The 24880-nt window shown below is 55.8% G+C and overlaps 1 protein-coding gene across 3 annotated transcripts; it reads right to left on the bottom strand.

The window, feature by feature from the left end:
- Window positions 1-842: 842 nt before the first annotated feature.
- Window positions 843-23474, bottom strand: EGFL7 (EGF like domain multiple 7). 3 transcript variants are annotated; one of them, XM_049831995.1, is made up of 10 exons: window positions 23336-23474; window positions 18439-18507; window positions 11138-11323; window positions 9272-9394; window positions 8916-9028; window positions 8076-8171; window positions 6453-6617; window positions 5472-5536; window positions 4954-5116; window positions 843-2915 (listed from the first exon to the last, which is right to left on the bottom strand). In XM_049831995.1, the coding sequence occupies exons 3-10, from the start codon at window positions 11215-11217 to the stop codon at window positions 2893-2895; spliced, it is 828 nt and encodes a 275-aa protein (XP_049687952.1). In that variant the 5' UTR covers window positions 11218-11323; window positions 18439-18507; window positions 23336-23474; the 3' UTR covers window positions 843-2892. The 3 variants fall into 3 exon arrangements, with proteins under 3 accessions (XP_049687952.1, XP_049687953.1, XP_049687951.1); XM_049831996.1 differs by lacking the exons at window positions 18439-18507; window positions 23336-23474 and adding an exon at window positions 15380-15470; XM_049831994.1 differs by lacking the exons at window positions 9272-9394; window positions 11138-11323; window positions 18439-18507; window positions 23336-23474 and having other exon boundaries at window positions 8076-8992.
- Between the last annotated feature and the right edge of the window lie 1406 nt (window positions 23475-24880).

Here is a 24880-nt window from a genome sequence, read left to right on the forward strand (position 1 = left end):
CCAGCATATATGGTCTGGGCAGAGTTTAGCTGAATGCTGTCCAGCCTTGCTGGTTTAGTCATCTTCTAAACGAAACCCCACACTTGTTTCTACCATTCAGAGCCACCAGCTTGATTTTAAAAACTGCACAGATCTGTCAGAGTCCTGGGCAAACCTGTCCTCATGTGTGATTTGTTTGTGGCATGCCGCTGGATGCCATGTGTGACATGTACCTGGGTTGGCTCAGAGCTTCCTTGGTGTCGGGAAACTGTGCTGCCAACTCCCTGCTGTGGTGGTGGTTCAGCCTGGTTGCAGCAGGCATGCTGGTGCCTACAGTACCCGTTGCAGATGCAAAGGGCTCTGTCATGCTTGTTTTGCCACTTGTCATGGTCAGCACTGGCCGAAAGATGGTGCCTATCTCGTGTGTCTCTGCTGATCTCAGTGGAGCTGCTGCTCTGCAAGGCTTGTAAAACTCCTGCTGAGCCGCAGGGTGGGTGAGCTGCAATTGTAACAGGGCTGGGAAGGCTTCAGCTCTCCCTTTGGGGGAAATGGACTCCTTTCCCTGTTCACGTAAAGGGGTTTCCCCTGTGCTTTGGGGTGATGGACCAGCAGGGCTCCTGGATCCCTTGCTGGGAGCTGCAGAAGCGTTGATGCCCTCTGTGAAGAGCAAGGCTGGGTAAGGTCCATGGTTCCAGGGGGTAACCTTCACCTCCAATTTGGTTTCAGGGAGGCTTTAGCTCTCCTTTTTTGTGGTGGAGGGTGTATATAACCTTGAGATAAGCCACCTGGGCTACTCGGGTAACCAATGCAACTGGCTTTTGCAGCCTGTCTGGGGCTGCGTTGGTGGAATTGCAGTCATATGGCATTTTGGTGTTAAAGCCTCAACTGGGAAAGGCAGGGAGTTCCTGTAGATCCAGCGGTCCCCAACGGAGGGAGCCCTTGGGCTGAGCTGGTGCTGGGTGGGGGCCAGGGGGCTTTATCAGAGGGGCCTTACAGTACAGACTCAGGGGTCTGACCCGCTGTGGGATGGGTCGGGGTGGGAGGATGGGAACCAAACCAGCACTGTGTAAGCAGCAGATAAAGGGCTGTCATGGAGGTTAAACCCAGGAGGGTCCTGGGAGGGCTCCTGGGGGGCGATAACCATGTCCATGGAGTGATTCCTGCAGCATCCTTCCCTGGGAGGATGGAGCAGTGCCTCTGTGTGCAGTTGTCTGCTGTTCACTTTTAATTGGGTTGACAATAATGTTATGTGCTTTTTTTAAAAAAAAAAAGTACACCTTTGGTTATTTAAATAAAGGAGACTCCTGGTCTTGTGTGGGAGCTGGGGGAGGAGGGCTACTGCAGGAGGAAGAAGGGTGCTGACCCATCAGCTCTTGTGGGGTGGGGTGGGTTTGGTGATTGAGGAGCAATGGCAGCTCCCTGTCCCCACCCTGTGCCCCACAGGCAGAAGGGCTGTGCTTCTGCACCCCAGCCTCACACTGAGCCACAGCCTGGCCTGAACTAGGAGGACAAATGCAGGCAGGGACCTGCCCAGGGGAAGAGGAGGGTGGTGCCCATATAAATGGGAGCCCATGTCAAAGCAGGGCCTTGGAGCAAGCACCGGCCCAGCCAGTAACGATCCCACAGCCTCAGCGTGCGCAGGAGGCTTTATTTTGGTACAAGCCCTGCAGCACCTTGTTGCCCATGTGGCTCCTCCTGCATCGCTGCTCTAGGCAAGGAGGAAAGTGTACCAGGTTGGTCATGTCTGCTCTGCTGTAGCAGTGTCCTTGGGCTTGAGCAAACGGTGCTGGGGGGGAGGTAGGTAGGTACATGTTCTGTGGGCTGACAGCACAGTGGCTGTTGGGTCTGGGAGAGACCAGCTAACCCAACAGCTGGTGCTTGTGCCACTGTAAACACCTGGGCTTGCCAGGCCTCTGCCCTCAATGCAGGCATGCAGAGGGATTTTTCCCTCCCTCCTTAGCCTCACCCTCTTGGCGCTACTGAGTGGCACAGGTTTGTCCCTGTCTGCTCTGTGCCCATGATGGGAGTGTCACAGGGAAAGGTTTTTCTATTAAAACAAGTAAAAACAGACTCTCTGCACCTTCAGGTCCATGTAAAACCATCAGCCTTGTTACTGCTCTGTAGGGCCCAGGGATGCTGCAGAGGACTGCGAGCAGGAGCAGGTAAATTCAGAACAAGCTGCTGCAGCTGTCACGTTAAGAAGTGGTGAGGCACCAGCCCACCTCCAGCGCTCACGGAGGGAGGCTGGACCCAGAGACCAGAACAGAAGTGGCAGGGATGAGCACCCGCTCCCTTGTACCCAGCCAGCGCCGTACCTTTGCAGGGACCAGTCGCACCTGATCCCTGCCATGATGCCTGGCTTGGGGTTATCCCCTCCACCACAAGTCCTTTTTGGCTGTAGTCCTCCAAACGCAGGACTTCTCCCTGCCTTCCTTGTGTGGGAGCAGGTAGGGGGAGCATGGTGGGGGCAGCCGTCCTGCCCGGGCCAGGTCTGTGCTTGGCTGGGCAGGCAGCACGACCGGACCTGTGCCCCCTGCTCCCTGGGAGATGGTGTCCCAGGGTAATGCTAAGTAATAGCCAGGCAAAGCTAAGCACCACACGGCTTCACATACAGCTTGTCTCTGGCACAGCCAGACCGGCACTAATGGCACGAGGTAAGGCATTTATTTTCTGCCTCTCCATCAGGAAGGGGCTGAGATGCTGAAGGCTCAGAGTCCAGTTTGGAAGTAACTGCGTGACCTTTGATAAGGTGAGTTGGAAGAGAAAATGATGGAGATGCTGATGGGAAACCAGCCTTCTCCTGCTACCCTGTGCCTTCCTGTAGATGATGTGGCTTCGGCCCCAGCCTGAGGCTGGAGAGTGAGAGAAGAGCTGTGGATGCATGCATCTTGCTCCAATTCCTTGGGTGCTCGGCTAGAGTTCATTCTTGCAGGAACCTGGGAAGACAGAAGAAAAACAAAAACCAACAATCCAGTAATATTGTTAGCTTGGGTTTGCTTTGTCTCCTTCCCTGTGAAGGATGACCTCAACCTCTGTGAGTGTCACCCCCACTTGATGCTTTGATGCTTTCCCTTTGCCAAACAACCCCAGGCTGGCTCTGTCCTGCCGCATTTGGGAGCGTCATTCTCGCCTCCCTGGCATGCTGCAGTCCTCACCAGCCTCGCCTGGGCCTGGGAAGTTCTGTGCAAAGTATCCCAAGGTTGGAGGTGGGGGGGTGAAGCCAGTGACGATACTACTGGCTGCCCCAGGACAGGAGGCTGGGACCAGCCTGTCCCTGCCACAGATGCAGCTGGTGGCTCTGTGTGACAATAATCAGAAGCAGGTGCTGCTGGTCACCAAAGTCCCCAGAGCCCAGGGAGCTCCTGGGGTGGGGAAGGGACCACACGGGGTGGCTGTGGCACAGCCACAGGCAGTTGTGAGTCTGTCTTGCTGTTAACTGGCTGTGGCACAGCCAAGCTTTGACAGTCTGTGCTGAATTGGGGGTAATTCAGACTTACAGGGGCTAAAATGGTTATGGCTTAAAGAGATCCGGTCTTATGCCTTCACTGGTGGTTTAAAGAAAAGAAAATTATTTTTAGTCCTTACACACATCCCCAGTGGGCAGATAATTGGAGGGTGCAATTGTATCTTAGCATTCAGTTGTAAAATGCTTCACAAGACACAGAAAATGGATGTCTGCTTTACTCTCCATGGGATGCCCTTCAAGCCCCAGTGCTTGCTGGAGTCTGAAAGGACAGTCTTGAGTCCTCCAGGGACTTTCAGGACCATGAGAGGGACAAAACCAAGTTTTGCTTGCCGGAACAGGCTTGGCAGAAGTTAATTTCAGGACTTTGGAGTCATCCCTTGGAATAAATCCATGTTACCTTATGATACTGCTCACATTCCTCGGTGCTGTCACTAATAATATGTATAGGCTAGTACTAGGAAACTCGTTCTGCTGGAACACTCATGATGATTACCCCTTTCTGAGATGTTTTTTAAGTGTCTATTTGCAGCTACTTAGTTTTCAAACAAGTTTTTTGAAGTCTTTTATATCTAAGCCATTACTGCAAGCAGTGAACTGGGACTGGATATGCCCTGAAACACAGTTTCCCCTTAAGTCTTTCCAAGCATCCTCACCCCTCTGCCATGAGCACCAGCCTGCCGCTGCACACCACCTCCTGAGCCGGCCCAGCCGTGCCTAGTTTCTGGGTGTGTTTGGAATTATTTAATGGGAAAAAGAGCTGCAAAGAGCTGCTTATCAAATAAAGTGTTCGTATGGTTTGTGCTCTGCTTTGAGTCAAGCTGCAGTGCTCCAGGGAGAGCTCTGCACATACCTCAGGGACCCGAGGAGATGCTGCCCTGCTCTGCTGTGCTGTGGGGGAGCATGCCAGGCAGGACCTCCCCCACCTTCAGCCATTTCACACGAGAGCTGTCACCAGTGTCTCTTTTTCAGAGTTTGCTACTTAAGAGACCCTCTCTGGTCCACTTGGCAAAGGACTGGTCTGTAGACTTCAAAAAGAAATGCCTGAAACTTCCCAGGCTCGTAAATCTGCCAACTTCTGCACGCTCCCTGCACTTTCCTGATTGACTTTTTGGGCTGTTAATTTCGTAAGAGTTAGGGTTTCTTTTCTACGGACTAAGTTATAACGGTACAGGAAGGGAACACAGCCGGCGAGGGTGCAGCTTGCGAGACGTGACCCACTGCTCATAGTGGGCTCCCTCTGATTCTGCCCCAGAGCCACATTTCCATGTGCCGATCTTATGATTTGGCTGCTACAAGGACAGTCAGATGGCGCAGCCATAGAAACAGCTTTGAAATGAAGCTAATGGGCTGTTTGTGTTCATCTTTTATTAATTACAGGCTGCTGAGCTTGAGGGAGATAGAGATTAATAGAGGTTTATGTGTTACTGATCTCGTTGGCCTGCATCTGCTCACCGTGGCCAGTGTGGGTGGAGTGAAATACTTCAACCCTGCTTTTTCCAGGCACTTACATGTCTCTAGCCGCTCCTCAAGGAAGGAGATCTGCTCGCTCAGGGAGTCGATTCTGTCCAGTTGCTGGAGGGAGTGGGAGAGCCGGCTGATGGGGTCTGCGCCGACATCCTCCGGCGCAGATGGCATGAGGTTGTGGAAGGGGGCCAGCACCAACTGGAGTTTCTGCAGGGAGAAGGAGAGCCGTGAGCGTGTCCTCCCCAGCCAGGAGGATCACCCGGTGGGACAGAGCATGCTGCCTGCCGGGGTGCACCCCACCGGGGCCGCGTGCCAGCCGGCTTGCGGGGCTTTGGTTGCATTCAAAGGGCCGCTGGGCTGGAAGAGCTGCTGCATGGGTGCTGCCGGCAGCGTGGAGCACAGCTGGGATCGCTGCGGCGTGAGGCCAGCATGACATTAAAAATAGAGCTGGGGCGGAGGGAAACCCTGGCTGCAAACAGCCCAGGGTGGGAGCTGGCTGAGAGCAGCCTCGAGCTGTGACAGGGGAGTGAGGGCAGGACAGAGGTGTGTGCTGAAAGCTCACCTGTTCCAGTGCTTCCACTCTGCTCCTCAGGTCTTTCATTTCTTCCTTCATCTCACTGGGGGGACCTGAAAAAGTGACCAAGAGAAGGTCAGTGGGTAAAAGCCCATTGCCTGAGGTGAAGTGGAAGGTGCTGGGGAGAGACATTGCTGCAGGGCTCAGGCCAAGCTCTGCTGCTTTCCACTCCTCTCCTAGTGAACCCCCGGGGTCTGTCCTGCTGGGACCAGCCCCCAGAGCATCAATGGGATCCAACGCCTGCTGCAAGCACTGGCATCTAGTCCTGCTGCTAACACGCACAAGCCATTCCTTCCTGCTGGAGTACCTGCAACGAAGTGGGGAATTTTTCAGGCAGTGGGGTGATGCTTAAAGGGTAAGACGTCTGGTGAAGCCTGGCCTTTCATGCCTTTGTTGTCAGAGTAGTTAGCACCCGGGTCCGCTCTGTCCCAGGGTGGGCACAAAGGCTTGTCCCTGCTGAGGGCCCTGGACAGGGGATAAAGGCAGGTGGCTTGCGGGGCACGTGCAGATGGTGCCCTGCTCTCCCAGGTGTTTACTGCGTGATGCCTGTGCTGGCCACAGCGCATTATTACTCACGGTACGAGTTTGAAGTGTCACAGCGCGTACCAAAAGTAATAATGGGCCGTCACCAGCGGCGCCCGCTGCTCCTCATGGCTCCGGACTTGCCCTGTGGGAAGGATGACGATGATGGAGAGAACAGCCACATCCCAGACACCGCATGCCACGGCCAGGCTCTGTCACCCTTGCAGATGGAGCAGTGGCTGGACTTGTGCACAGGGGAGGTTGTTTGGGAGGTAGAGGGACTCCTGGGTCACTGAGAATAAAGCTGAGGGGGTTTGGCTGGCGTCCCCTCTCCTGTCTCTTGCCAATCCCACTCCAGCCACCCTGCGATGCTGAGTGTTAATCCCAGCTTTCATCAAAGGCCCTGAGCAGCCAGGGCTCTCCTGCAACAGGGCAGGGACAGGTTACCTGCTTGGCTGAAGGTTTCTGGCTCGGGCACTGGCACCAGGGGCTGGCACACCTTGTCGTCGGCAGTGAGTCTGAAGCCATCCCGGCAGGCGCAGCGGTAGCTCCCAGCTGTGTTGATGCAGAGCTGACCGCAGCCGTGGCTCTGGCCGGCACACTCGTCCACGTCTGAAACCACAGGTACGGCTCAGCGAGGACAGGGGCGGTGAGGAGGTGCTTACCAGGGGCGAGAGGCGCGGACGGCTCAGCCAGGGGGTCCTGCTGCTCCTGCTAGAGCCGCGTGGGCTCACGCAGGGTGGGGATGCAATGGGACGCTGGACCGAGCTGGCATTTGTGCTGGGGACAGCTCTGGGTGCTCTCAGCACTGCAGGGTGTGAGTACAAGACCCGCCGGCGCCTGGGACAGCATCTCCTCTTGCACCCGGCTGGAGTAAACCTGGGCTAACCCCGAGGGGGATCTGGCCTCCCCACCTCCACCCGCTCCCCCCACAAAAGAGCCAGAAACAAAAGCTGTGGTCAGAAATGTCCCAGCTCTAGCTGGGCAGGCGCAGGCAGTGCTCAGCTCTCATCCTGGATTTATGGCCGGGGTTTTGGTTCCAGCCAGCCGTGGCGAGGAGCTATCAGCCTTTCAAGTGTGTACAAAACCCAGTAACCTCTCCTCACACGGGGGAGTTATTAAAGCTGTTCCCACAAAGCAAAATGAGCTGAACCGCTTCCCACGCCCGGGCGAATCTGTTTTAGGCAGTGGGAAAATCCTTTCCCCCCCTGCACTGGAGCCGGAGCTGTCAGCGATGTGCTCAGCTCTGCCTGGCCCAGCATGGGTCAATGCCACACGCTCCTCCTCTGCTTTACAGGAGGGCGAAAAGCCGGGAAATGCCGTGGCAGTGGCTTGCACCATCCTGGTGTCCACCATGCTGCCTGATTTCCCTGTGCTCCAGTGAGGAGCACCGGGCTGCGCTCATGCTGGAGAGAAGCTCTGTGCCCGAAGATCTCCAGGCTTCCCCTCCACCCCCAGATATTTTCAGTTCACAGATTTAGTCTCTGCAGTAAACGGGTGTCTTAGTTTACAGCGAGAATTTGCAAAGCCTGGGAGATGGGTCATTACAAACACACAATCTCAGGCCAACCCCACAAGTGTAAAACGGCTGCTCTGCAGAAAGCCTTTCGCTTGCTGCACATTCGTGGCAGAGTACAGCCTCTGCTCACACTGACCTAGCGCAGAGCAGCAGCAGAGAGAAAACGTGGATGCCAGGGCTGCACATGAGGGCTGGGAGCACCGAGACAGCCAAAGGGAGGTCAGAGCTCCCCTGGGAGCCAAGCTTCCCATCCTTTCCAGGCCAGACCATCAGGCAGCGCTGCCCTGGAGCAATACGTGTAGGTGTGCGTGCGTGTGCGTGCGGAGGCGGAACACACTGGTTTCTCTCTGTGGTCTGAGTAGCACCAGGCATGTGCCAAGGCTTGGCGAGGAGCCACGGTGCCGGTCCCCGTCCCCCACCAAGGATTCAGTCTGTGGGCAGAAGACCTCCAGAGCCCCATGGCAGCTCTGCTGCTCCCCAGAGAACTTCTCCTGGCAGCAGTGGGGCAGGCCCGATTCAGGGAGCCTGGAGGGGAGCGGCACAGCTCGTACCTGTCTGGCAGGCTCGCCCCGTCCAGCCAGGCGGGCAGGCGCATCTGCCGGGGAAGGTGCAGCTCCCACCGTTCTGGCACGGCGCCCAGCAGAGAGCTGCAAGACAAAACATGGGCACAGCATCAGCGGGCAGCTCTGGGGGCCCTGAGCTTCCTCCCCTGCCACCGTGGGTACATGTAGACACACACACAGTGCACACACACACACAGCAAAACACACACCAGCACCAGCCCAGGGCCAGGATGCTTTGCCCCAGCCCCGGAGCGATGGGGTTGAGCTGACGGGTGCACAGGGCACAGGATGGGTGGGATGAACAGGGCCTTGGTTTTGCAGCCTGGAAAGAGGCCAAGGCGCCTGCAGCCAGCACAGGCGGCAGGGAGGAGGGCTGACGGGCAGCAGCAGGCACTGGGAAGCCCTTGGTGCTGCGCTCTGAGCCCATCTGGGGATGGACTAGCTGCTGATGTGGTTTGCATTTGTTTTGTGCTGTACATCATGATTGCCTCCTGAAAGCATTTCTCTTCTATTACTGCTGATTTATATGGAAAGGACTTACTCGTTTTATTTATCCTCTGGTAACTATAAAGTTAATGGGCAATCCCAAAGGAAAAAGGCCTGCGAGGCAGCAGAGAAAGCCTGGGAATTAATCAGAAATTGAACCACATTTGTTGTGATGCCGAAAATTGAAATGCTTTCCTACAGGGAGAATCCGCCTGACGGGCAGAGTGCTGCTAAATGAGAGAGCTGGCTGCTGGGGCCTCATCCAGGGACCTGAGCTACCCGGGCCATGGGGTCTGGAGAAAGGGCGAGCGCTGGCACCAGGTTGGCACAGCAGCCTCTTACCTCTGTCGCAGCTGAGCGTGTGGCTGTTAGCTCTGCTCCAGCCGGGACAACACGAGGCCATGGGCTGGGGCAGCTGCTTGTACGCCTGCCGGTAGGCAACCCTGTAGATGGTCCTGCAACGCAAGGATGGGGCTGAGCTGGGTGACTGAGCATCTGCCCCAAGCCCCCCATCCCATTCCCACGCCAGTGGGTCAGATCCCCTGTGCTGGTGCCCCCTGCCCAGGGGCTGGAAGCCCCTTCCCTAGGGATCAAGGCGGGACTCCCCGCTTTCGCAGCCCCCGTGGGTCACTGCCTCGCTGGGACGGATCCGGCTCCCTCTCAGGGACCAGGTCGGTGGTGCAGGCGGCTGCCCTCACCTGTAGGTGCTGCAGAGGCGGTGGCCCTGGCAGGTGGTGAGGTAGGGCTGGTAGACGGGCTGGACGTGGGACTCGGTGTAAGCGGCCGTCCGGCTCTGCGGCGCAGCGGCACAGACTCTGCGGCTGTGGAGAGGGGAGCGGGTCAGACACCGGCTAAAAAACAACCCACTGCTTCTCCCTTCGGGGCAAAGGGGCTCCACTGATTTACATCAGCCCAGGACGTGGCCTGACAGTCCCTCCCTACAGAGGGCTATTTAAACAGCAGCGGCTAATTGCCCGAGTGACCCAGGAGGCTACTTCAAGCTGTTTTGGGGCAGCGACACAAAGCTTGAGCACTGCAGGCTGCACAGGCTCTTCCTCCCCAGCCCCTGCACGAAGGCGCTGACGTCTCCTCGTACACTCACCCCAGCACAGTCCCTCTGTCCCGGGGGAGCAGTCGGGGCCCAGATTTAGGGGAAGATTTACTCAAAGCAGTTCTCCCTCCATTTATCGCCTCCCTTCCACTAAAATCACTCACTTTCTGGGTGGATTTTTCCTTTCTGAGACTTTTGCAGTCCTGAAGTGGATGTCCCTGTGGTCATCAAGAAATTAATGATTTCACAGGAAGGGTCAGGCCCACCGGAAAAAAGTAGAGGCCAGATGAAAGTCACCCTCCAGTCTTCCTAAGATAACTGTGATCCAGTCAAAAACCTTCCCAAGGTTAACAGCCAAAGTGGTCTTGGTTAAAAATTCTTTTTTCCAACATTTTCCACCCCAAGCAGGTCAGTTCCACTGAGGAACTCGTCTACTTGTCTCAGCCTCCCAGCCTCCCAGCCCAATTACAAACTAGAATAAAAAGCCTGGGAATTAGCATGGACATCAGATGGCTTCCATTAACTCCAGAAAACTCCTCTCAGCTTCACTGATTAATGCTATAGAACACGCAAGTTTTAAATGGCAATTGTTTGCTTTGCAAAATTTAGAATAAAGCTATAGCTGCAGCCTGTGCGTGCAAACAAGGAATTCAGCCTGTGGTTTTAGTCACAACCAGAATGCAATAGGTTTAACGCTAGAGGAGAGTACTTCAGTGTGAAAACAAACTTTGTAGAAAATGTGAGCTGTATTTGGGGAGAGGGTGTTGAGCTTGAGGTCCTTTTGGCTGGGGAAGAAACTGGGACACCAAGCTCTGGGCTTCCTCTGACCCAGTGGGAGCTGAGCTGTGCCTGCCCAGGCTGTGCTGGGATCCAGGGCATCGTGTCAGACCCATTTCCCGGAAAGGGAAGGGGATTCTCTGGAGCTGCCGCTCCCAGGCTTGTGGGACCATGGATCGCAGCCGCCGCAGCATCCCAGGGAGCACAGGGCACAGCAGGCAACAACCCGCCGGGGCTTTCCATACCTGTGTCCCCTGGACGGTGCATCCGCTCAGAGCTGGGAGGCTGCATCCTCCTTTAATGGCTTGTTTGCAAGGCTTGATTGGTGTGATAGCAAGACTGCGCGCATATTTTTGTGCAAGGATGCGCTTGAAAGAGACAATAATAATTAATGAATAGCTCAGGGCCTGATCAGCTTTTGACCCTCCCGGACAAAAAGCCCAGAGTGTCTTTGTGTCCCCTGCATGGAGCTAAATGGAGTCAGGGCATTTTCTCTGAGAGGTTTTTTTGCTTCAGTGACAAAACAAACAAACACCAGCAAAGGGCTGCCGAGTCCCGGCTGCGTCAGGAGGACTCAGCAGAGCCTTTCCCTGCCTCCTCGCCAGCCCGACGAGCTGCCTAAGCACGTGCAGCCAGCTGGCTGAACAGGGCTCTTCATCACCCAGAGAGGATGCGCCTTGCCGTGACGTGCAGGTGGGCAAACCCGGGAGATGCAGACAAAAAAAAGGGGGCTTACCCTGCCCGGGCAAAGCCGTCCGTGCTGGTCACACTGAGGATGAAGAGGAATCCCGAGAGGAGGCAGCCGATGCGGCGCATGTCCTGTCCCTCCCGCTGCGCCCCAGGCTGTGCGGCACGACCGAGTCTCGCTCTTTGGTGGGATGCGCTGGCTCCTACCGCATGTCTCGCCCTTCAGCGGGGAACCCTGCAACCAAGAGAAGAGCGGCGTGAACGTGTGGCATCTGTCCCCATCCGGTAATATCTGATGGAGCTGTGGGGACAGGGCCAGCCCCCGCTCCCACGGTAAGAGCGACGGCGCTGGGTGTGCAGAGACCCTCCGAGGGCAGCGCAAGGGGCTGGGGCAGGAGCATACTTGGTGGCAACAGAGCAGCGTGACATGCCAAAGCACAGGGGAAGAGGGGACATGAGGGACCGGTAAACCCCTGGCAAGGCGGGTGCTCCTCCAGGCATAAATCAGCTTTGCTCCACTCCAGTCACCGGCGTGGCAGTGATTTACCCCAGGGGGATGCCTGGCCCGGCACGTAGGAGATGCTCTCACGGCGCCGGGGACCAAGTGGTAGGGAAGGGACCTGTGTGGCTCTGAAATACGCTGCCAATTCCAGGCAGCGAGGGCAAAACAATGGCCTGTAATTCTTAATCCATACAGAATTGTAAAGCTGCATTTTCCCACCACATAACACACTGAAATCTGATCTTCTTCTCTTTAAAATACAAGTTCTTGCCAGAGAAAAGAGCTGTAAGGGCCATATGTACTGTCTGCAGAGTCAGTACTAACCAAGTCCCGAATAAAGAGGCTTTGATTTTCTAGCAGAGGACAAATATGAAACAAGGCCGAAGGAAGTCAATAACGATATCTAATTTAAACAATATCTAATTTAAACAAAACAGTTGGCCTCCGGATGGCAGCAGTCAAAGCAGGAAGAAATAAAGAAACCCACCTTAAATATATGCCAATTAAACAAAGAATCAGTCTTTCCAATTAAACCTTGAGAAAGGAGTAGCTTTATGGGGAGGCAACACAAAATGAAACATCCTTCTGAAACTGCAAATATGGTGAGCTGCAAATGAACTTTCTAAAATCCCCAGGTGATGTGGGGTGGGATTGGATTGGAGAGTTGCAGGTTCATCCCCAAACTCCTTTGGGACAATTCCTAACTCTGAGCCAAATTGTTAGGGATAACCATCCCAAATCTGTAGATGCTGCAGGTCTCAAAGCCCTTCTCCACAGGACTCAGTATCATCTTTTCCTTTGTGCAGGTGAAGAAACTGAGGCATGGAGAGATGCAGACCCGCACCTGGAGACAAACCAGCCTGGTGCCTTCCTGCCCCTTAGTATCAAAAGTCTTGTGCATGTTTCCATGCAGTGATAGTGCTGAGTGAGGCGGATGGCTGGCTGAGCAGCCCCTTCCCCTCCTCACCCAGCCAGGGACTCATCTCAGTCCATTAGCAGGGCACATGGCTCTGCCTGGCTGAGCAATAAGGAGGCTTCATGTCACAGCAAATCGACTATATCGCTATAAAACACTTGGTCCCTGAATTCAGCGGCACTGCAGAAGCTGAGGGTCTGGCTCCAGGACAGTGAGGGATAGCAACGTGCCCACCCTGCTCCTACAGCGGTACGAGCTATTCCCATGGAGCCGCAGCCCAGGAGGGAGCTGCAGATGCCCGGGCCCATCTTAACCTCCGTACAAGCCCAGCTTTGAGGATGTAAGGAGGATTTTGGTGACGTAAAGCCTGTAGTCCTCCATTTTCCTCCAAACGTAGCAATAAATTTCATCTTCTAACGATTAATACATGGTAGGTCCACCATCAGGAAATCAAATCTTGGTTGACCTGCAGGAAAGTTTTAAAAAAATAGTGAAGAAACCTTCTTTCTCCCCAGTCCTCCTGGAGACATCCCAGGGACACTAGTGTACAGAGGCGTACTAACTCCCCACTGCTCAGCCAGCCGGCTTTTCCCAGGGCTATGCTGGGACACATATTTTCCTTACAATCACAGATCCCTAGACTAGTGGTGCTGCTCCAGAAGTCTGTAAGTCAGACTCTGCCAACCATCTCCATTCTCCCACAGGATTCCCGTGACTGCTGTGGGAGCTTTCCCTGTGGGGAAGGCAAGAAATGCAGGGCACAAGCCTAAAATATAGACAGTTTGTTTTTTCGCTTTGAAATGGAGCGGCATTGCCCTACCTCAAGTGGTCACAGTATCCCTCTGGGTCATAAAATTATGGTTGCTTCATACCAGAAAAAGTTTCAAAAGTGGAAAATATGATAGTCTGTACTTGTCTTTTTTATGAGCTTATGAAAATCAGCCTTTTTAAAGCCACCGAAGATCCTCCAACCTGTTGCCACTACCTATTCTAATACTCCTCTTTTAAAGCACATAACTTAAGGAAAATCTTTTCATGCTTAAGAAAAAAAAGAGGGTTTTGTCACTGCCTTTCTAGTGTCTCAGATGAAGAGGTAAAGCCCCATGGTCTGGCAAGTGAAACTATGTGGGTGCATCTCAGCTTCTGCTGTTTCAAGGGGCAGCGGTCTCCTCAGCTGGCCATGTGCTCCTCTGAGTCTGGGGATCCCTCTCCCACCAGCCAGAAACGTTCCCATTACTCTCCCGAGTCTGCTCTTGCCTAACCCACCACAGCCACCAACGGGAAAATACAACCCACCGTGTGGGTGAGCAGCGCTTCGTCCAGCTCTGCCCATGTAACCAAGGCTAAAACTCCAGCTGATGGCAGCAGTAGGAATCGGGGTCTGTCTGCAAAGTGGTGCGAGAGAATCCAGTCCCTCAAAAGGATGTAACTACCCTCGGGGAAACACGACAGCTGCTCTTTTTCAAACAGCCCGGCCTGGTTCTGCAGGTGAAACCGCTGCTCCCAACCGCACACTGGACCAGGTCTGTGCCCTTAGAGCCCAACCCTCCTGGAGAGGGTCAGCATCAGCAGCAGGGAGATGGATTTTTCCCTTACAAACCACCTCCAGCTGTTCTCTGCGCAGGCTGGCACGTAGGCACCGCGGAGCACAGGCATAGGGGACCCGGGTGCAACTTGGGGACGAGAGAAGGGGACACCGCGGAGCGGGCTGCGGGGGTACGGCACCGTGGGACAGGGCGCAGGGACGCGGCTACCATCAGCAGGGACAGGGCTACCAGGGACGCAGCTACCATCAGCAGGGACACGGCTACCATCAGCAGGGACACAGCTACCAGGGACGCAGCTACCATCAGCAGGGACAGGGCTACCATCAGCAGGGACGGGGCTACCAGGGACGCGGCTACCATCAGCAGGGACATGGCTACCAGGGACATGGCTACCATCACCAGGGACAGGGCTACCATCAGCAGGGACACGGCTACCAGGGACGCAGCTACCATCAGCAGGGACAGGGCTACCATCAGCAGGGACGGGGCTACCAGGGACGCGGCTACCATCAGCAGGGACATGGCTACCAGGGACATGGCTACCATCACCAGGGACAGGGCTACCATCAGCAGGGACACGGCTACCAGGGACGCGGCTACCATCAGCAGGGACAGGGCTACCATCAGCAGGGACGGGGCTACCAGGGACGCGGCTACCATCAGCAGGGACATGGCTACCAGGGACATGGCTACCATCACCAGGGACAGGGCTACCATCAGCAGGGACGGGGCTAACAGGGACACGGCTACCATCAGCAGGGACATGGCTACCAGGGACATGGCTACCATCACCAGGGACAGGGCTACCATCAGCAGGGACACGGCTACCAGGGACACGGCTACCATCAGCAGGGACACGGCTACCATCAGCAGACACACAGCTACCAGGGACGCGGCTACCATCAGCAGGGACAGGGCTACCAGGGACATGGCTACCATCAGCAGGGACAGGGCTACCACCAGCAGGGACACGGCTACCAGGGACACGGCTACCATCAGCAGGAACACGGCTACCATCAGCAGGGACACGGCTACCATCGTCAGCGACACGGCCACCGCGGAGCAGAGCGTGGGGCTGCCCACCCCGGTCCTCCGGCAGGCCGACCCCCGCTCCCCCGGGCATTGCACCCCCCCACCCCCCTACCCCCCCCTCCCAGGGCAGGCGGAGCCCCGCCCGCCGGTCCGGGCACTGCCCGCACCCTGCCGCCGCAGCCGCAGCCCCGTCCCCGTCCCCGTCCCCGTCGCCGTCCCTCCCCGCCGGAGGATGCGGCCGCTGCCCCCCCGCCCCCCTCGCCCGCCCCTTCCCCGGCGCCCGCCGGGACTCACCGGTGGCGGTGCCGGAGCCGCGGAGTGGGAGCCGCGCCGCGGCCCCCCGCGCACATTTCCTCCCCCGGCCCGAGCCGGTCCCTCCGCCCCGGCCCAATGAGCTCCCGGCGGGGAGGAAAGCGGAGCCTCCCGGCCGGGAGTGGGGGGGGGGGGGGGCGGGGGGGGGGGAAGCGCCGGGGCTCGGGGAGCCTCCGCCCCGCCGGCCCCCGCCAGCCGCCACCTGCCCCCCGCGCCCCCCGCCGAGGTGCCCCGGATCCCCGGGGGGACGTGTAGGGACGGGGCAGGACCCCCCCCCCCCGGGGAAGTCTGGTCCTGGGGGGACGTGTAGGGACCGGGCAGGACCCCTTGAAGAAGTCTGGTCCTGGAGGGATGTGTAGGGACCGGGCAGGACCCCCTGAAGAAGTCTGGTCCTAGGGTACGTGTAGGGACAGGGCAGGACCCCCCGGAGAAGTCTGGTCCTGAGGGGACGTGTAGGGACAGGGCAGGACCCCCTGAAGAAGTCTGGTCCTGGGGGGACGTGTAGGGACAGGGCAGGACCCCCCGGAGAAGTCTGGTCCTGAGGGGACGTGTAGGGACAGGGCAGGACCCCCTGAAGAAGTCTGGTCCTGGGGGGACGTGTAGGGACAGGGCAGGACCCCCCGGAGAAGTCTGGTCCTGAGGGGACGTGTAGGGACAGGGCAGGACCCCCTGAAGAAGTCTGGTCCTGGGGGGACGTGTAGGGACCGGGCAGGACCCCCTGAAGAAGTCTGGTCCTAGGGTACGTGTAGGGACAGGGCAGGACCCCCCGGAGAAGTCTGGTCCTAGGGTACGTGTAGGGACAGGGCAGGACCCCCCGGAGAAGTCTGGTCCTGAGGGGACGTGTAGGGACAGGGCAGGACCCCCTGAAGAAGTCTGGTCCTGGGGGCATGTGTAGGGACAGGGCAGGACCCCTTGAAGAAGTCTGGTCCTGGGGGGACGTGTAGGGACAGGGCAGGACCCCCTGAAGAAGTCTGGTCCTGGGGGGACGTGCAGGGACAGGGCAGGACCCCCCGGAGAAGTCTGGTCCTGGGGGGACGTGTAGGGACAGGGCAGGACCCCCTGAAGAAGTCTGGTCCTGGGGGGACGTGCAGGGACAGGGCAGGATCCCCCCGGGGAAGTCTGGTCCTGAGGGGACGTGTAGGGACAGGGCAGGACCCCTTGAAGAAGTCTGGTCCTGGGGGGACGTGTAGGGACAGGGCAGGACCCCTTGAAGAAGTCTGGTCCTGGGGGGACGTGTAGGGACAGGGCAGGACCCCTTGAAGAAGTCTGGTCCTGGGGGGACATGCAGGGACAGGGCAGGACCCCCCCTCCCAGAGAAGCCCAGCCCAGGGTGGGGGGCGCATACTGGCATTGTGCCCCATATATTGTCGCTGCCGCCCTGACCCCGGTGGTGGTGGGATTGCAGAGGATCCCTGCCCTGGCATTGATCTGGAGCCTTACCTGCAGACTCCCTGCGGCAGGCTGAGCCCTGCAGCCCCCACCAGCCCGTTCCTGCATACCCTACGCTGCAGGGACACAAGGTCCCTGGCTCCCCCCCCCAGACCAGCTCACCTGGGTGGGCAGGGGATTAATGGCAAGAGAAGGAGATCCCAGCGTAGCCCCCAGCCCCTCGCCCAGTGGTGTTCAGACCCCCGGGTGAAATGGTCCATCACCAGTACAGTGGCCAGGGCAAATTTATTTCTCCTTGCTAAAAAATACTGTAGCTGGTTCTACGCTCCCCAAGAGCACATATTATTATAAGAGGAGACATCAACTTTCCCTAGGTTAGAGACCTAACACACCATACTGGGCCATAGCCTCCCGCCGTGCCCTGTTAATCCCCCTGAGCTCATTACAACAGCAAAGTCCTCCAGAAGCAGGAGAAGAACTGCCAGGACGGGGAGGCTGGTTTCCAGCGAGCCCTAAAGGATGCTTAAAGTATTCCTCAGACGCCCCCGTAGCTGTGGAGCAGTGTGAGGATTGACCCGGAGAGACGCCCAAATTCAACACACAGACCCACGCAGGGTGCAGCTCCGCTGGCTTGCCAACACCTGCCCGGGGACAGATCAGGCAGGCCGATCCCCCAGCTGCCTACAGGCTTCTCCAGTTAAATGCCTGGTTATTTATCAAAGCAAATTCTGCAGTTCGGTTTGTGCCAAAATGCCACTTGTTTTGTCTACATTTTTCTCTGGGAAATTAGAGCATAGAGGCTTATTGTTTTTCAAATGACTTAGGCGCCTGCCCGTGCACAGAACCAGCCTTAAAGATAGCAGGGGTCTGATGTGCAAATGAATGGCAGGATACAACCCCCTGGGAATATTTGTTCCCATTAAGCTTTGCAATTTTTTTGAAACCATGTAGGCATTTAAAAGAAATATTTACCAGTTAAACAATAATGGCTCCAAAAGAGCAACTGAGATCACTGGCCCATCCCCTGTATTTCCTCATGGATACACTGAGGTTGCTGATTGAACTGGAGCTGTCTCAGGTGATGCTGCACCCTCCGGGGCAGCTCATGGGTGCTAAATGTGCTGGTGTGGGGCTCTCAGGTGGACCCACATAAAAGGAGCATAAACTGCTTTGGTGAGATCCTCCCTCGGGAAGGGAGCAGAGCAGAGGGGAATCAGCTCTGGGACAAGCTGGTGAAGACGGAGCTCCATTGCCAGGGAGGACGGAGCTCCTGGGAGACAGAATCCCTCCCAGCAGCAAGGGAAAGGCTTGCTGATGCTGGTGGAAGCACAACGCCGCGTTACATGGCATGTCACATGGCACAAACAGGTTTGCTCGCTCTGTCTGGATCCAGCCTACCTCTGGGGAATGATTTCAGCTCACTTAATCTCATAAGCACGAAGCACAGGCAACTTTTCCCAAGAGCCTTGAAGGGACAGTAATGATCTTATTATGCAGAGAGTGTTACTGTTTATTCTGGTGTATTGGGGAGATGAAGAGCCTGATACTCAACTTGTTTAATAATTGCAAAATGCATTTTGAAGCCAATGGAAAGCTTCTCCATCTGACTGTACTGAAAGCACAGGATCTCATTTCGCAGCCAAGGCACTCACCTTATCCGTGGTGCTCCATCATTTGTCCTGGGCAGGGATCCTTTCCTTAAGGAGCATCTTGGTTTCTTACTGTCAGAACAGAAAAAGCCCACTGTTACACTCCCCTTGTCATGCAGGCAGAAATCAGTGACCCAGCCCTTGCCCATGGACATGGTGTGGCATTCCCTGGACGCTCCCAAAGGTCCTTGCGGAGCAGGGTGGAGGACGAAAGCAGGATCGTGGCTACAGAGTACCCGTGTGTGGCAATGGCACTGAGCTCGCACCGCAAAGGCTCGCTGGTGCGCCGGAGAGACACGGACACCATGATACCGGGGTGGTAGGGCACAGGGAGGCCCATCCCTGCCCTGCGGTGCAGTGTAAGCTGCACAGCGGGTGTTTTAGGAGCACCCTATGGGTCCTGATCCTCCCCTCGCTCACACGAGCTTGCAGTGTAGGTCACTGTGCTGTGACTGGGGTGGGAAAGGCCAGGCAGACCCACGGTGCCTTTGCACCCTTTGAGGTTGAGCAGGCAGGGATACGAGCAAGGGCTGAGCAGATCAGAAGCTCTGGTTCCACCTAAAGAAGTGCCAGGGCTTTGCCGAACACCAAGCTATATCCTCCAGCAGTTTCCCCAGGGCCCAAAGCTGGGATTTTCCAAGAACCCAAGAGAATGGGGTGCCACGGTCCCACTGACACTCTCCTGGGTGTATCCAAGTTCCCTTACACTGATTTGTGATCCCATCTGCTGTACCCCAACACTATATTTTACCATCTTCAGTATATACACACACTCATTTGAGGACAAAGACCCCTAACTGCCCAGGCAACCTTTGCACAAGTCCCTGGGATCCCGAGTGTAAATTTGATGGTGAGAAAGGGGATGGACTGATCGGCACCCAGCGTCCCTCATGGCACTCATCTTTCAGCTCCTTGTGGGACACCACCCTAAGCAAGCCGCCTTTCAGGGTCTCCATTAAACCCTTCTCAGCCAGTAGGCAATTATTCCCTAAGTACACTCAGCATTTTAAAATTCTGCAAGTATTTTAATTGCAAAATGTTTGCTTTTCAGTTCCATTTACTGGGTCAAATCTTTGCTCAAGCAAGTGCCCACATCAGCTGCTTAAGAACTGCATATAGCCCATTAAAAGAGCATTTAATCCTCTGCTCTTAGGGAGGGTTCAGTGTCTTATATGCTAATATTCATTATGAAGGGAGGAAATCCCCCAGGACACTGCCTGGCAAAGTTCCCTTGAAAGCAGAGGAGTTATGCCAGTTCAGAGTGGGGGAAGATCAGATCTGTTGGCTCTGTTAATATCGGTGTGATGAGCTTCTGACAAAGGCAGTATGGGATTTTGGCTCCTGACTGCAAGTTTGTCTGAATTTGAAGTCCTCCCTGGACCGGTGTTTTACATGTTTCCTCCAAAGCTTTCTTCCTTGCACACTAGAAGAGTACTCCCACGACATCTAATATTAATGCTTGTCTCCAGGCCAAGAAAGAAATGTTTCTGCCCAGCCTCCCTCTCAGATTTAACAGTGTCGAAATCTCCTTGTCTCCCACTGGTTTTACCACCAATGTGAGCTACGAGGCACGCTGAGTGCTGGCCCAGGAGCAGGTCTCAGGCTGAGCACCGGGCTGGCTGCAAAGGTGAGATTTTTCACCCCCCTCCCCATTTCCTAAAGCCCATCCTGCAGATCTGCCAAGCACATCGCACCCGCCCGGGCAGCGGAGCCAGATCCGAGATGACGCTGAGAGCATCCGTGGTGGATTGAGGGCTGGAGGTGTGTGCTGGGCTTCCAGCCAGTCCCCTGGGTAGTAGGTGAGCCCAGAGGGTGTGAGGCTGTCTGGGGCTGGGGTGGGGGGACTCAACTTTGCTCTGGCTCTGTAGGCGTGAAAAAGGAATGATTAACAGAGGAGAATTAATAGGAGATCAGCACTAAGGTTCCACATCAGGAACCCTCTCTTAAGAGAGGAGTGCTTACAGCCCATCACAGTAAATGGGACATGCCCGAGCACACGAGCGCTTCCCCAAACTGGGGCCAGAGGTGCTGAAGTGGCAGATGGAGATAGATGGATGGGGAGACAGACGGAAGAGTGACACACATACAGATGCAAAACTTTTCAGCTGCTACAAGCCATGGCTGACCCCATACCTGCTGTGTACAATGGACTCTCGCTGGCCTCCGCAGGGGTCTTGCACAGAACTGGAAGCACTTGCTAAAGCAATAGCAATTTTTGGTGCTTCTGAAAAAAGGGGGAATGGCTTTTCCTGCTTTAGGACAAACTCTTCTGCTCAGGCTTTTTATAATGCTGCTTGTAAACTTTACACTTAAGTTTAGGCTTTGGAACAGCCCCTGTTCTGCAGAGCTCTGTAAGGAAAAACAACCTCCCACTATTCTATTATGTCCCATATTGTTCTCGGTTGCGTCAGCTGAAGACCAGTTATCTCAGTGGAAATCGAGAGGAGTCCATTGATGTCAGTGGGATCAAAGCAGGTCAAACCAAGAAAAGTACTTGGCCCATAGCTCTCAGTCTGTTGACACCAGTTGCCCGGTGCTATACACATTACAACTGAGATCTGATTCCCACAAAGTTATTTTTTTTTGCCTGAGTAAGGACTTCACAAGCACTAAGTGTCTCAGGATTGGTATGTTATAACTTAATGTGACCACAGAGACATATAGCAGCCTAGCTGTAGTTGTGCAAAAACAAATGCGTGAACAGGGCAATATCCTGTAGCCAGGTTTATTTTCTCTTATGGGCACGCAGATGAGTTCTTATTTACATTTAGAGAAGGCAGTAATGGCTGCTGTGTAAAAGCTGGGAAATGATTCATCTCGCCCAGGAATAAACTGAATTTCGCGGCTTTCTGTGAAATTTCCCTGGCAAAAAGTGGCATTAGTCAGCAGGGAATGGTCCCCCACCCCGCCGTTCCCCTCTGCGTTTTCCCAGTGAATCACTCCCCGAGAAGCGCATGGGAAGCGCGGTGGGAATCGCTGTGATTTGCATGCACAGCTCGGTCCCTTCGTCACAGCCATCCCAGTGAGCAGCTCAGGAGAGAGCATCTCTCACAAGACTGCTTTTTGCTCCGATTACCCTTCTCTGTCAGGAGAAAGTCTCCAGCTGCAGAAACCTGCACTAAGCAGAGCTCCCCTCTGCAGTCACCCCCCAGGCTAGGGGCAGGACGGGAATCCAAGCGTTCACTTTGGAAGAGAGGACGGACAATGAAATAACATTTCTGATCATTCTCTTCTGCTTGCAGAGACCCCTTTCTTTCTCTGTCTGGTCTGAAACATCAAGTTAAATCTTCCCTTGTGTTTCGCCATGCCCTTCTGCTGCTGGTGTGACTGTGAGTCAGGTTCGTTTACTCTAATTTGTTGCAGTTTGTAAATCTGTCTCCCCAGAGCCAGCCCCATCTGCAGCAGTAGAGTCTGGGAAATGGCTCAAATGAGCCTGCAGCCCAGATTCAATTTCTCTTCCTTACCTCTAGGGAAACTTGTTCAGAGCTGGTAGTTTAACAGCGTAGTGGGGGACTAACTCAATTGGAAGAATGAATGCTGGGTCACGGGGAACAACATTAAAAATCTGACAGGGCAGACTCAGTATTTTCTGCTGCTACCCAGACGAGAGGCGGATTTTTGAGAAGGCTCAGGGTCCAGCCACCGCATCTGGGCTTCTGTCTCTCACAGCTTCCCAAGCGGTGGCAGAGCTTCCTAATCCGCTTTTAATTTTATCACTGACACAGCCTTGTTAGTTCTTCTTATGTTTGATTCTCTGCCCAGTGAATTGATTCCATGACTGTTAGACCTTGGGAAAAAGTTTGCTTGGTTATTTCTACCGAGAGCCATTCACTAGTGTGGTCCTGCTCCATATTCCCGCACAGCCAGCCAGTGCCTGGGTATCCCAGCTGCTCCTACCCACAGCCAGCTTTTTATCCCAAAATACCCCAGGTGCCTCACAGAAAGCCTCCTGCCTGCATTGTGTAATGCTACAGATTAGGATGGCGGGACCCACGGGTCTGCAGGTAGCTGAAAACAGATACCATGCAAATCACCCAGCTCCATGCTTATAAATTAGAGAGGCTTTGCTGAGCTCCTGGTGCGCACACACCGGCACGCTCCAGGCTCGGCTGTTAGCCAGGGTGAGCCTCAGGTCTGTGTGATAGCAGGGATGGTCCCTGCCCGCAGCCACGTCCAGCCCCGCATTCTGCTTGCGTCCAGGGGCCAAACTCTGCTGCGGTGCAATCTGAAATGAGCAGCGTGGTGTCATGGATCGGGGTGCTGCCGCACCGAGAGCGAGCGGCACCTCCATGTGCTGTGCAGAGAGGAGAGAGAGCAGATGGGGGGAACACGGGCAGAAGGATGAACGATGTGGTGTTGTATCAGAGGTGTTCAGAGAGCAGGCAGATGGAAAAAGAGAATGAGTTACGGAAAGAAAGGAGATTTGCTGAGAATTTCCAGCCATATCACAGGTATTTGTGCAAGTGTTTGCAGCCTTCCTCTACATACACAGGAGGTAAAATTTACCCTCCGAGTTCTCCGCTCCTAGAAGACAGCCTGAGTGCCAGTGGGGTGAATTAAAAAGAATAGTGCTGCAGGTTGAGCTCCGCTCTGAGCAAACCCAGCGCTGGAGACGCTCCTCAGCTCAGCACGTGCATGGCTGACAGCAGAGCCAGCCTCGCCGGGAGCAGCCGAAGGATGCTTTAAAAACCCGTTCTCTCCTCCAGCCCTTTGCCAGTGCTGTGTGTTCAACCAGCCCCTGAGGATCCCACCATCATCTCTGCCTGACCAGGGGCAAAAACCCACCCGGAGCTTGCAGGGTCTGGCCCGGCGAGGACACAATCCCACTCCTCCCAGCGCCAGCTCCCCATCCCCGTCCACCCCATCCCCGCTGCGGCGATGGCTGCGGCTTGTACGGTACCTGCGGCGCCCCACCGTCCCCCGCTGTGCCCGGAGCAGCCCCGCCGCCGTCCTCCCCGATGGCTCCCGGCGGCCATCTCCGCTTGACCGCCCTGGGTCTGGCGGGCCTGGGCGCCCGCCTCGCACCCCCGGCATGGCCGGCCGCCGGCCGCGCACAGGCAGGAGGTGGCTGCCGAGGTGGAAGGGCGGCTTTTTATGCTTTTCTTCCTGTATAAATCAGGCCGGGGATGGACAATCCCAGACAGGACTTCCTGTGTGTGTTGTGCGCTGATAACGGGCGCCGCGAGGAGAACAAACACGGCCGCCCTGCGCCCAGAGGGGGAGAGGGGCCGCGGGGCGGCACCCCTACACCGTGCCCGCCGGGGCACGGCCACGGGGTGCCGAAATGGAGACGAGGCAGCCACGCATCCCCGGGGACACGGGCAGGGAGAGGGCTGCCCGCCTGGGCTCCCCGCCTGCACCTCACGCCAGGCCTAAGATGGCTGCTGGTCCCCCGCCCTCCTGCCTCAGTGGCACGGGGCACATTTTGGTAGCCCCCACCACAGCCGCCTCTCATTCCCCCTCGGAATGGATGGACGGGGGGCCAGTGGGGAACCCTGCAGCGCTGGGGCCTCCCTCACAGCCCGTGGCAAGCGTGGCGAGGCTGGCGGCCATCTTCTCAAGAGGGGTCCATGTTGACATTAGGCACCAGCGGAGCAGGTTCTGGGGTATTTGTGAGCCCCTGAAATTTGGGTTACGACACAGCGGTCAGTCAGTTTGTTGGATGGCTTGTCACACCCGTCACACTGTCCCTGTGTTGGGAAAGAATGAGGAACATGCAGTTTGGGCCACTAAACCGGCAGAACATCATCCAGCAAAGATGGCGTCTTCAGCACCAGGCAGCAGAGAGAGGCGTGGAAACAACTGCCCCAACTTTGTAATTTTCAAGGCTGTTCTGGTGCAAAGCTCACCGCAATTTCAAATTTAATGTATGTGTATGTGTGACCTTGGTTCTGGGTAGCCAAAGGAGGAATAGTACACTTTTTAATTGGAATTTGAAACTTTGATCCAGACTTTATGGCAGGAAAGGAGGCATTCTGGAACACGAGCGCTATGTAGGTGGTAATTATTTCTTGATTCTCACAGAGGACACGATCAGGCTGCCAAGCGAGTGGCCCCATGGCTGCCAGGCCGTTGCTGCCTGCTGCTGCCCACAGCAGCACGTATGCTTTCCTCCTGGTTCGGCAGAGCGCACGGCGTGGGTCTGGGGACGCGTGTCATCTGGGGCTCCCCTGGAGCCGAGCCGTGTCCCCGGCTCGTGCCGCACACGCCTGGGTCCTCCCGGTCTGGGCAGCGCAGAGTGCTTGTGCGCAGGCTTACGGTGAGCAGAGGATTACTCCCACCCTTATTCAGCAAAATATTACTCTGGGCAAGTCCCTTGGGAGTTGCAAAATATTCCTGTGTTTATTTATATAAATGCATGGCTAAAGAAAGACCCCACTTGTTTTCCTTGGCAGACGTGTTCTTAAAGGCTGTTTTCTGCCGCCCATCTCTCTCTCCAGCAATA

The sequence above is a fragment of the Accipiter gentilis genome, chromosome 29, assembly GCF_929443795.1.
Source record: "Accipiter gentilis chromosome 29, bAccGen1.1, whole genome shotgun sequence".
NCBI lineage: Eukaryota > Metazoa > Chordata > Aves > Accipitriformes > Accipitridae > Astur > Astur gentilis.

Coding starts and splice junctions, on each gene's coding strand:
- EGFL7 (XM_049831994.1), bottom strand. CDS start 8,514: ATGGGCTCAGAGCGCAGCACCAAGGGCTTCCCAGTGCCTGCTGCTGCC. Junction 5,537..6,452: donor AGAAACCTTCAGCCAAGCAG/GTAACCTGTCCC, acceptor TCACTTTTTCAG/GTCCCCCCAGTGAGATGAAG. Junction 5,117..5,471: donor GAGTGGAAGCACTGGAACAG/GTGAGCTTTCAG, acceptor TTCTCCCTGCAG/AAACTCCAGTTGGTGCTGGC.